Source organism: Martes martes (assembly GCF_963455335.1).
Source record: "Martes martes genome assembly, chromosome: 4".
Lineage (NCBI taxonomy): Eukaryota > Metazoa > Chordata > Mammalia > Carnivora > Mustelidae > Martes > Martes martes.
The window spans coordinates 95,464,885-95,477,572 of record NC_137891.1 but is presented as its reverse complement, the minus strand read 5'-3'; the positions used below and the strand labels follow the sequence as shown (position 1 = coordinate 95,477,572).

At 37.2% G+C, this 12,688-nt stretch overlaps 1 protein-coding gene across 1 annotated transcript in view; it reads right to left on the bottom strand.

Moving 5' to 3' along the window:
* PTPN22 (protein tyrosine phosphatase non-receptor type 22) overlaps positions 1–12,688 on the bottom strand; it is a gene marked incomplete at its 3' end in the record, with an annotated part of 53,741 nt that overhangs the window by 22,835 nt on the left and 18,218 nt on the right. Inside the window, exons 9-11 of the mRNA XM_080800549.1 lie at positions 12,203–12,269; positions 11,281–11,358; positions 8,629–8,715 (exon numbers count right to left, since the gene is read on the bottom strand). Of these exons, the coding sequence (XP_080656675.1) occupies positions 8,629–8,715; positions 11,281–11,358; positions 12,203–12,269 (232 nt within the window). The remainder of the gene's footprint in view (positions 1–8,628; positions 8,716–11,280; positions 11,359–12,202; positions 12,270–12,688) is intronic.

The following is a 12,688-nucleotide window of genomic DNA, read 5'->3' as shown; positions in this document are numbered from 1 at the left end:
CAAAAGGTGGAAGTAAACCACCTATTAACCAATGGATGAATGGAGGAACAAAATGTGCATATGATGGAATATTATTTAGCCTTAAAAAGGAAGGAAATTCTGATACATTATGACATTGATGAACCTTGAGGACATTATGCTAAGCGAAATAAGACAGACACTAAAGGACAGATATCATGTGATCCCACTGATATGAGGTACCTAGCATAGTCAAATTCATAGATACAGATGGTAGCATAGTGATTGCCAAAGATGAGGGAAGTGGAGAAAGGAATGGGAAACTCTAAAAGGTATAAAGTCTCAGTTTTTCCAGGTAAAAATAATTCTGGAAATGGATGGTGGTGATAATTGCACAATATTAATGTTCATAGTATCATTGAACTATACACGTAGAATTAGTTAAGGTGGTTAAATTTACATGTATCTTACCACAGTTTTTTTAAACATTTTATTTTAGGGACAGAGAGTGCACATTCACATGTGCAAAGGGGATAGGAGCAGAGGGGGAGGGAGAGGAAAAGAGAATGAATCCCAAACAGACTCTGTGCTGAGCATAAACCCGATGGGACTTGATCCCACAACCCCAAGATCATGACCTGAGCTGAAACTGAGAGTCAATGCTCAACTGACTGAGCCACCCAGGTGCCCCTATTTTACTACAACTTAGAAATTTTGAAAAAAAAGTAGGCAAAGGACTTGCATATATATTTGTCTGAAGAAGATATGCAAATGACCAATAAGCACACAAAAATATGATGCTCAACATCAACTAATCATTAGGGAAATGTAAATCAAAACCATGAGATACCACTTCACACCCATTAGGATGGCTATTATCTAAAAAACAAAGCATAAACCAAAAACCAGAAAATGCCAAGTGGTGGCATGGATGTGGAAAAATTGAAACTCTTATGAATTGCTAATGGGGATGTAAAATTTTGCAGCCACTGTAAAAAACAGTATGGCAGTACCTTTAAAAACTAAACCTAGAATTACTCTATGATCCAGAAATTTCTGGATTCTTCTGGGTATATATCCCAAAGAATTTGAGGTAGGGATTTCAACAAATATTGGTACACCAATTTTTTAAAAGATTTTATTTATTTATTTGATAGAGAGAGCACACAAGCAGGGAGAGAAGCAGACTCCCCACTGAGCAGGGAGCCCAATGCAGGACTCCATCCCAGGACTTTGGGATCATGACCTGAGCTAAAGGCAGACACTTAACCAACTGAGTCACCCAGGCACCCCTGCACACTAATTTTTATAGCAGCATTATTCAGAGTAACCAAAAGGTGGAAACAATTCAAGTGTCAATTGGTGGATGAATGAATAAGCAAAATGTGGGATATACACACAATGAATATAATACAACCATAAAAAGGAATGAAATTCTGATGCATACTAAAAAAAAAATAGATGAACCTTAAAAACATGCCACATGAAATAAGCCAGATGCAAAAGAATAAATACATGATTCCACGTTTATGATGTACCTATAACAAGCCATTTTATAGAGACAAAAAGTAGAATAGAAATTGCTAGGGGCTGTTGTAGGAAGCATGGAGAGTTTCGGTTTAGGATGATGAAAAATTTCTAGAAATAAATAGTAGCGATGGTCATGAAGTTACTCACTGCCACTGCATTGTACACTTAAAAATGGGTAAGGTGGTAATTTTTTCCACTGAGATACAATGATATATTTGACTACAACAGAAAATATGAATGGGGCAAGTGTTTCCTCCTCCTATTTTCTGGTATAGATTGTGTAAAATTCATGGTAATTCTTCCCTAAATATTTGGCTAGAATACTCAAATTATGTGGGCCTGGAGACTTCTTTTTTGGGAGTTTTAAAGTTACAAGTTCCATTTCCTTGACTGTTATGGGGCTATTCAAATGATCTATTTCATGTTGAGTAACCTGTGGTAGTTTGTGTTTTATGAGGAAGCAATCCATTTTGTCTAAGTTGTCAAGTGTAGATGTGTCCAGTTCATACTATATTCCTTTATTATCCTTTTGATATCTACAGAGACTCTAGGGCTCTCCCATTTCACTCCTGATATCAGTCATTTCTATCTTTTCTCCTCAGCAGTCTTCATAGAAGTTTTGTCGACTTTATTGATTATTTTGGCTCTTTTTTTCACTGTTTTTCTGTTTTCAGTTTCATTTATTTCTGCTCATTATTTTTCCTTCTCTTTTCCTTGAGTTTATTTTGCTCTTTCCCTCTCTTAAAGTGGGAGCTCAGATTGTTGATTTTGAGACTTTTACTGTTTTCAAATGTTTGCATTTAGAGAGCTATAAACCTTCCTCTCAAAACTGCTGTAGCTTTGTCCCACAAATGTCAATGTGTTGTATTTTCACTTGTATTCAGTTCAAAATTTTTCAAAAATTTCCCATGAAACTTCCTCATTCACTCAATGGATTATTTAGAAGAATATAGTTTAGTTTCCAAGTGTTTGGATCTTTTCCTGTTATGTTTCTGTTATTGACTTCTAGTTTGACTTCATTGTGGTCAGTGCATACATTGTGTATGATTTCAAATCTTTTTTTAAATGCTTGATATTATTTTGTGGCATATATATATATATATATATATGCATGCTACTATAAACATCAGAGTACATGAGCCCCTTTGAATCAGTATTTTTGCTCCCTTATTCATGTTTATATGAATACATGATATATCTTTTTTCCCAATCTTTACTTTAAACCAACCTATATATTTAAAGTATATTTCTTATAGACAGCATATAGTCCGGTTATGTTTTCAATACACTCTGCCAATCTGTCTTTTAATTGGTATATTTATACCATTTACGTTTAATGTAATTACTGACATGTTAGGGCTTAACTGTGCCATTTTGTTTTTTGTTTTCTGTTAGTTCTGTTTTTCACTTCTCTTTTCTTTCTCCTGCATTTTTAGAATTTCATTTTGATTTACCTATAGTGTTTTTTAAGGTACGCCTTTGTATAGCTTTTGTAGTGGTGACTCTAGGTATTACATTATATATACATAACCTACCACAGTCTACAGGTGTTATCATTTCACTAGTTCAAGTACATAAACCTCTCCCTTTACGTTTCCTAACCCTTTCCTGTTTATAATATAATTGTCTTAAATATTTCCTCTAATACATTTAGAACTACATCAGACTGCACAATTTTTGCTTCAATCATCAAACAATTTAGAAAACTCAAAAAGAAAAAGAAAGCCTCTTACATTTACCCATGGTTTTCCTTATCATGTTCTCCCTTTCATCACTTCCTTTCTGCTTAGAAAAGTTCCTTTGTCATTTTTTAAAAGATAGGTCTACCAAACTAATTTTCTTAGTTTTTTGTCTGTTTGTTTTTCATCTGAGAATGTCTTGATTTCTTCTTCATTCCTGAAGGATATTTTCACTGGGTATGGGATTCTGGGTTGTCAGTTATTTTTTTTTCAGCACGAAGACATATTGTTTTACTTTATTCTGGCTCCCATGGTTTCTGATGAAAAATTTGCTATCATTCTAATTGTTTTCTCCCTACTATTAAAATCATTTTTCTATGGATGTTTTCTAGAACTTTTGTCTTTAATTTTCAGAAGTTTAATTATAATGAGCCTTGAAGTACTTTTTTAACCCTGTGTTTTTTTCTCCTCTCCTTCTTGGACTTCGCTGACACAAATGCTAGTTATTTTGTCACAGTCCCTTAGGTTTCCTTAGATTCTGTTTGTTCTTTTTTTCCAGTCTATTTTATTTTTGATGTTTAGACTGGGTAATTCCTATTGTTCTATCTTTTATCTTATTAGTTCTTTTTTTCTGTATGTACCCTGAATTCTGCTGTTGAGCTCATCTACTAAGCTATTTTGTTTCAGTTACTATGTTTGTTAATTCTAAAATTGCCATTTGGTTCTTTTTTATATCTTCTAGATTTTTTGCTGAGTCTTTTTATATTTATTGCTGAGCTTTTCCATTTTTTATCTTTTTTTTTTAAGATTTTATTTATTTATTTCATGGAGAGAGAGATCACAAGTAGGCAGAGCAGCAGGCAGAGGGAGAGGGGGAAGCAGGCTCCCTACTCAGCAGAGAGCCCTATGTGGGGCTCGATCCCAGGACCCTGAGATCATGACCTGAGCCGAGGACAGAGGCCCAACCCACTGAGCCACCCAGGTGCCCCAGCCTTTTCGTTTTTAAAAAAAATTTAAAGCATGTTTGTAATTGCTCATTGAAGCATTTTTATTGTGGCTATTTTTAAAACTTGGTCAGATAATTCCAACATCTTGATCCTTGTCCTCTATTGATGGTCTTATTCATTTGGTTTGAGATCTTCCTGGTTCTTGGTATGATGAGTGATTTTCAATTGAAACCTAGACATTTTTGTATTGTTATGAGGCTCTAGATCTTAGCTAAACCTTCTGTTTTAGCTAGGTTCTTTTATTTTTAACTACATTCTGCAGAGGAAAGGGAAGGTGCTACCTCATTACTGCCTTATTACTGCCAAGTATATTCTAACTCCACCTGTTTCTTCACTGAGACTTTGTTGGCAGCCAAGGGGAGACATCATGGAAGACACTCCCCATGTGGTCTCTACTGACACTGTGGTAAGTGGAGGCCTTATCACTGCTTGATGATGGTGGAAGTCCTAATTCTCTACTAGGCTTCTTATGACACTACTTCAGTGGGGAGGCATTAGGGTACCATGTTAGTGTCCAGTAGAAGCTTAGGTTCCCCATGCAGTCTCCAGTGACACAGCAGGAAACCCTCATTTCAGGCCATTGAGGATGAAAGTCCTACCTCTTTACCTGACCTTCTCTGACATCACTCCAGCATTCTAATACCGTGTTAGAAAGGTGGGAATCTAGGACCCCACTCAACCTTTACTGACATGCGTGGGTTGGGGGACCACTATTTTCTGTGGTGTTGACTAAAGTAGAGTGATGATTATCTAAAAGTTTTCTGTCTTGCTGGACTGCCCCTTTTTTGGTCCTTTGGCTAGACAGAGCAGGCTTTTGTTGGGGCTTTTTTGTTTGCATCACTGGCATTTCCAGGTTGTTGATTTCTTCAGTCTCAAGTCTGGGATATATGAGTCAAAAGAAAATTGGAACTTAGCGTCATGTCTTTCCTTGGGTCTCAAGGTCCTTCACTGGCCTGTCTTCTTTCTATCTCTCAGAGCCTTCTTATAGTTGCTTTTTTATATAATGCCAATTATATATATAGTTTCTGGTTGCATTTAGTTCAACCAGAAAAAAAAAAAAAAAAAACCACACACGGAAAAGTGTGTCTACTTGATCTTTTCCAGAAACAGAAGTCCTCTTTATTTAACTGTAACCAATTCTTTCTGTGAGAGTTTGAACTGTGTTCTTATGTTCCCATTTACTTACTAAGGGCCCACTCCAAACAACCCAGCAGGGGCCATGACACTGCTACTGGACTAAATTTGAGTATTGGCATTTCCTGAAACCTAAATAAAATATCCCCACATACTCCAGTGACATATCAAAAGAATATTTTTTGTTCAAGAAGGGTTAATTCTAAAATACAGGGACAGTTTGACGTTAACAAATCCAATGGTGTGACTATATCAATACATCAAAGGAGAAATCCATGTGATCACTCCCTTAATGCAAAATATGCAATTGACATAATTCAACATTCTTTCTCTAAAATTTTCCTAATAAAATAGAAATCAGTGAATACTCTCTTTAAACAATTGAAAAACAATAGTCCAATTTGTTGGATCAATTAATCCGTGACAAAGGGGTAAGAATATACAATGGGATGGGGCCCCTGGGTGGCTTAGTTTTTGAGTGTCTGCCTTTGGCTCAGGTCATGATCTTGGCATCCTGGGATTGAACTGCTGAGTAGTCAGGCTCCCTGCTCAGCAGGGAGTCTGCTTCTCTCTCTGCCTCTCCCCCTGCTTGTGCCCTCTCTCTTTCTCTCACTCTGTCTCTCAAATAAATGAATAAATAAATAAATAACTTTCAAAAAAGAATATACAATGTGGAAATGACAGTCTTTTCAGTAAATGGTGTTGAGAAAACTGGACAGCTACATGCAAAAGAATTAAACTTGACCACTCTCTTATACCGTACACAAAAATAAACTCAAAATGGTTTAAAGACCTAAATGTGAGACCTAAAACCGTCAAACTCCTAAAAGAAAACATACGTAATTTCTTACAGTGATCTCTTGGACATTGGCCTTAGCAACATATTTATGGATAGGTCTCCTCAGGCAAAGGAAACAAAAGCAAAAATAAACTATGGAGACTATATCAAAGTAAAAACTTCTGCACAACAAAGGAAATAATCAAGAAAACAAAAAGACAACCTACTGCATGGAAGAAGATGTTTGTAAATGATATATCCATAAGGAGTTATTATCCAAAATATATAAAGTACTTGTATAACACAAAAACAAACAAAAAAATCTTATGAAAAAATGGGCAGAGGGCATGAATAAACATTTTTCTAAAGAAGACAGGCAGATGGCCTACAGGCACATGAAAAGATGCTCAACATCACTAGTCTTCAGGGAAATGCAAATCAAAACCACAATGAGATATCACTCTACACCTGTCAGAATGGCTAAAATAAAAAGCACAAGAAACAAGTGTTAGAGGAAGTAAAGAAAAAGGAACCCTCGTGCACTGTTGGTGAGAATGTAAATTGGTGCAGTCACTATGGAAAACAGTATGGAGGTTCCTTAAAAAATTAAAAATAAGACTACCATTTGATCCAGTAATCACACTACTGTGTATTTACCCCCCAAATACAAAAACACTAGTTTCAAGAGACATATGCACCCCTATGTTTATTGTAGCATTATTTACAATAACCAAACTACGGAAGCAGCTCAAGTGTCCATCCCTAGATGAATGGATAAAGATGGTATATTTATATAATGGAATATTACTCAGTCAGAAAAACGAATAAAATCTTGCCATTTGTGACAACATGGATGGACCTAGAGGGTAATATGCTAAGTGAAATAAGTCAAATAAAGGAAGATAAATACCAAATGCTCCCACTCATTTGGGGAATCTGAAAAGCAAAATTAACAAACAAAAGACTCTTTTTTTTTTTTTAAGTAGGCTCCAGGCTCAGCATGGAGCCCAACATGGGGCTTGAACTCACAACCTTGAGATCAAGACCTGAGCTAAGATCAAGAGTTGGACACATAACTGACTGAACCACCCAGATACCCTGCAAAAAACAGACTCTTAACTATAGAGAACAAACTGGTGGTTGCCAGAGGGGAGGTAGGTGGAGGAAGAGGTAAAATAGATGATGGAGATTAAGAGATGTAAACAAACAAACAAATATCTCCAATCAAGTCAGCATCACACTTGGTAGTGAAACATGAGAATCTTCCCCATTAAAATTTGGTTGTCCAGGGCACCTGGGTGGCTCAGTGGGTTAGGCCTCTGCCTTTGGCTCAGGTCATGATCTCAGGATCCTGGGATCAAGTCCCGCATCGGGCTCTCTGCTCAGCAGGGAGCCTGCTTCCTCCTCTCTCTCTCTCTCTCTGCCTCTCTGCCTACTTCTGATCTCTCTCTGTCAAATAAATAAATAAAATCTTAAAAAAAAAAATTTGGTTGTCCATAATTACCTTTATCATTTAACCTTGGTATGGGAATACTGGCTAATAAAACATCTATAAATAGGATATAAATAACAATTTCTGACAAAACTATACTCTTATTTCCATGTCCTTCCATCGTATTGTTTTCCCTTGAAGCTGACACTGACGAGGATTGCTTCGTCCATTTCAAACCTCAACAGTTTTCCTGGCTTTCCTTCCCCATGATTCAACATTTGACTGACAGGAGTTATGATCAGAATCATGTCTTATATTATTTTGTATTCCTAATACTAGGTAATATTAGTATTAGTAGTATTAGTAGATACTACCCAGTATCCTAACACTGGGTAGAAGGTCCTCAGTGAATATTTTCAGATTAAGAATCCAAAATTTGACATTAAAAATAAAATTAATAAGTATATGTTACAAAACACACCCTTCAAAGGTAAATCAGTAATCTTATCTTCTTAAAGTTTGTTCAGAACCTAATACTTTGTGACTTCACAGTATTTGATTTATCAATTTTTGTGATACGATCAAAATAGCATATCCTAGAATACTCAATATTTCTTAATTGGAATTTGGTTAAATCATAATAATTTTTATACCGAAGACCCTCAGCTAAAAATCCCCCTGCATATTCTAAAATATTTCCAAAATTTGATGAGACATAGGCAATCAAAATGAGGCTAAAGAAATCTGAAAAATCACATCAGTTTTCAACGATGATTTCACTTTGTAACTATCACTCTCACTTTTGACTCACCACACAGCTATTAGACCTGGGAACAGAATAGACACGTGCCCTGTCACTCACTCCTATTGTTTCTAAATTTAGCTGAAAATTGTATACAGTAGGTTAACCAAAAGATTCGTTTTCTGAGTTGAAGTACTTCAGTTAATCAGTCCTTCTCCACAGGAGATTTGCAGTATAACCCCATGTGCCCCTGACACTCCAATTCAGTTTTGGCAATAAATCATTAGTCCTATAATTGATCTGTGATCCCGTGACCAAAATAAAACATGAGAAAAAAAAAAAGACAAAATGTCAAGTTTAATGTTTACCTCTGTTCCCGAGTGTTGATCCCTAATAACATCCATCTGTCTCTTAAATAGTTCTAATACAGCCTTGTAGACCAGTTCATACTGTTCCTGAAGAGCATCACAAACCGAAATAAATGAAAACAAACAAGAAACTTGGTGAACCACAGAACCAGAGTTCAGGAGTGTGAACATCAGTCAAACCCTAGTACAGCAGACCTGAAAAGACCATCAACCATAGTTTCATTGTAATGCCCTTACGTTTGCGAAGCCCATTTCGGATTGCAAAGCACTTGCAGCCTACTAAATATTTGATCTAATACCTCTAAATATACAAGGGCCTTCCAGCATGTTTTATGTTCCGACCCCACTTTCTCACTTATCTTCCCCCGTACCATCATCCCTCCAGTTTCGTTTTCCTGCCTCACATTTTAAACGTTTTATCTGATTCTGGATGCATTTTTTGGTCAGGCACCTTCATCTTTTCTGGGAAAAGGGAGGTAGATTGTGGTCAATGAGTAGATACAGAGCTTCAATATATATTCTTCACTTGACCCTGACAATTTATCTCTAAAGCAGGTAGGCTATTATCCCCGCTTACACTTTGTACAAGGTTGTTCAGCCATGATTTCCAGACTTGGATTCGAACCTGCGTCTTCTGACTCTTAGTTTAATATACCTAGATCAAGCTGCTGATATGCTCTCCTAGCGAAGACACACACAAAAAAAGTAGACCACCCAAGAGAGTCTGGAAATTTGTGCCTGTGAAAGGATTTCGCTGTAGAGAAATGACACCGCCACCCGTAAAGGGTCTGTGCAGGTAGGGGTGGGGTTCTGCCATGGGACCTGCTCTAGCACTTGATTTTGGAGCTACTTTTCATCTGAAAGAGCCTCAATGGGGTTTCCCTGGCACTTCACACAATACAAACAAGGCACAACTTTTGCCAATTACAATTTTAGCAGGAGAACCGTACAGAACCCGCATCACCCCCACACATCTGTTGGTACGCTCTCCCATTTTTTTAAGAAAAGGAAAGTCAGACAGGAAGTGATCAGCTGGTTACAGTGCTATTTCCTGGTGAGAGTGGTGTCAGAAAAAGCAGCGACAACTGGTAAGGGATTCGTTCAGCTAGTTGTTGATAATGTTGATTAACATGTGAAAGCTAACCAGAAATCGTTTCCTCTGTCTTCCGACCTTTACGAGGAGGCCGGAAATGGACTTTCTCTGAAATGAAGTAGGGTTTTATTGACTGATTCATACTACAATGTAATATTAGACAACTAGGTTGCATACTTCCTGGGGTCTTTAGACATTTATATGGATCAGCCTGCTTTTAAGTCTGGTGGCACTAATCCAGCCAACGCTTTTACTTCACAGAAACTTTTCCCTTCAGGTTGAATATAGAAAACACCTACAGTCGTCGCATGAAAAAAAATTTTTTTTCCACTAGCTATTAGTGGAAAACCTACGTGGGCCAAACAGAAGGCTTATATTACAATAGCTCTTCATTTTTTCCCCTCAATTCACAAATGTCAGATGAAAATATCTAAACTATCACAGTCAGTTATTTTACCTCCAAGGCTATGTGCAAGTTCATTTGTAAGTGCTTTTAACACTTCAGGGTCTTACCACTTAAGCAGTAGAAAGTAGTTCTAACAAATTATGTAAAAACGTCTCTTACTTCTATCAACAAATGCTTGGTGAATGAATGAATGGGTGAAAGCTAAACTCCATCTGAAAGATGGAGACCATTTTTTTAGAAATGTGGGTAAAATTATTGGTGTAGAAATCTGGGTGAAATTAATATTGTAGAGAGTGAGAGTTCTGTCCTGAAGTGTTTCATCTAGGAGGTGGAACTTGAGCGGGAGAGGAGAGAACAAAGCAGGAGAAGAGCATTCCTAACAGAGTGAACGAGGGTGAGCACTTTGGGGTAGATGAAAATGTTGTGATAGATATGTAACCTTATTATAGTATGGTTATAATCATGGTTTTTATTTTTAATTTTCTTTAAGTCAAAAAATGAGTATACAGACTGACTGCACTCTCAGGATTCTGTTACCACTTCCTGAAGCAGAAATAACAAATCTCTGGGGCAACTCGGTGGCTGAGTGGGTTAAAGCCTCTGCTTTGGCTCAGGTCATGATTCCAGGGTCCTGGGATCCAACCCCACTCGGGCTTTCTGCTCAGCAGGGAGCCTGCCTCCCCTCCTCTCACTGCCTGCCTCTCTGCCTACTTGTGATCTCTGTCTGTCAAATAAATAAATAAATAAATCTTTAAAAAAAAGAAATAACAAAAATCTGATTTTTCTACAGTTTCAGAAGTGAATTACTGCTACAAAACTTCAAGTTAACCTGACCTAACTCTTTCTTTCTAATAAATCAAACAGCTTGTGAAATTTTTTCAACATCCTTTATAACAAATATTACAATAGTTTCTTAATATTTTCTGCATAGACAGTAAAATACAAGGAATGAGAGGAATTTGACCCAAGGCAAGGGATACAGGGAAAAAAATTATCCATTCAGAGTTTGAGGAAATGCAAATGGGCTAGTGCTCCTAAGAGGAAATTGGTAGTATAGCTAGGCAGTCAGCTGTTTCGGGTTGCCTTACTACTGAACAGAGAGATATAGCAAGACTGAGACACATGTTATGATCCATTCACCATAGTTGTATACCTGAGTTTGAACAAATGAAGGTCTTTGTGTTCGCATTTCCTGGATCAAACTAAAAACACTGAAGTTCTCTGGAAGTATCTACCAAATAAAAGGGAAAAAAAATCTTACTCTTTTGTTCCTTAAATTATTATTTTATTTATTTAATATTTAATATTATTTAATATTTAATAAATTATTATTATTGACAAGACTGGTCTTGTCACTCCCATGATATCTGCTCTCCTAACAGAAGATAATATCCAAAAAAGAATGCATTTTTAAAATGAATGAGGTTTCTCATCACTTGCCTCATGATTTAGAGCCTGGTATTTTCCCCAGAAAAGATGGAAGAAATTCTCGGGCATGATTTCACATGGGGTGATCAAATGTCTGAAGTTAATAATATAATGAGGGAGAAGGTTCAGATGAGGAAGCATGAGAATTTTATGAAATAAAAGAAATTGGCAGATAGATTTCAAGCCCGCGTTTCAAAGTTCCCACTTCCTATTAGACTTCTAAAAATGACTTAGAGGTTGGAACACAAAATTTGTGATAGAGTCCCTCCACTAAAGTAGTTTGGATAAAGGAAGGGAATTTAGGGCAGTGATTCTCAAACTACAGCATGCCTTAGAAGCACCAGGAGAGCTTGCTGGTTTCCCCCTCCCCCACCACCTCCATAGTTTCTGCTTCAATCCATCCAAGGCCCCGCCCAAGGTTTTGCATTTCTAACAAGTTCTCAGGTGATGTCAATGTTGCTTGCCTGGGAACCAACTTTGAGAACCACCAACCTAGGGCCTAATTTAAGCATCTGACAAAGTGGGTCTACAGTGAATATTCTAGAAAAGATGAGTCATGGAGATAGATGTTTGGAAGAACCAAACAATTCCTAGGACTGAAAGTAGCAGGGTAAGTAGACAGGAAGTGCCTTCGGAGAGAAACTCACCCCGTCTTTTAGCAACATCCAGGTATAATCAATAGCACAGATAACACCAGTCCTTCCACAGCCGGCACTGAAATGAAAGATCACAGGAGCACGTATAGTTGTAGAGGGTGGGTCATTGACAGTAGCTGGGAAATGTCACCAGCAGATTGGGGAAGAAGAAACCTAGAGGCAATGAAATGTTCCAAAGCACCCCCCTTTTCCCAGAGCATGTTTGTCAGTTGCCATATGCTCACATGAACCTCAGGACAGATCCTAGGTGATTTCTCTTAACAAGAGTCTCTAGATCTGCTCTGTTCCCAAGTAACTTGTCAGAAAATATTAATTTAATGCTCAGGTTGAATTTATTATGATTTGGTTTTGCTATGGACCTTGCTCGTTCAATCCCTCTCACTTCTAAGCTTTGTTCCTTTCTCATCAACTGGAAAAAGTGAGACTAGGATCAGGAGCCTACATGCTACATGCTTGTACCACCTTGAATTCCAACAG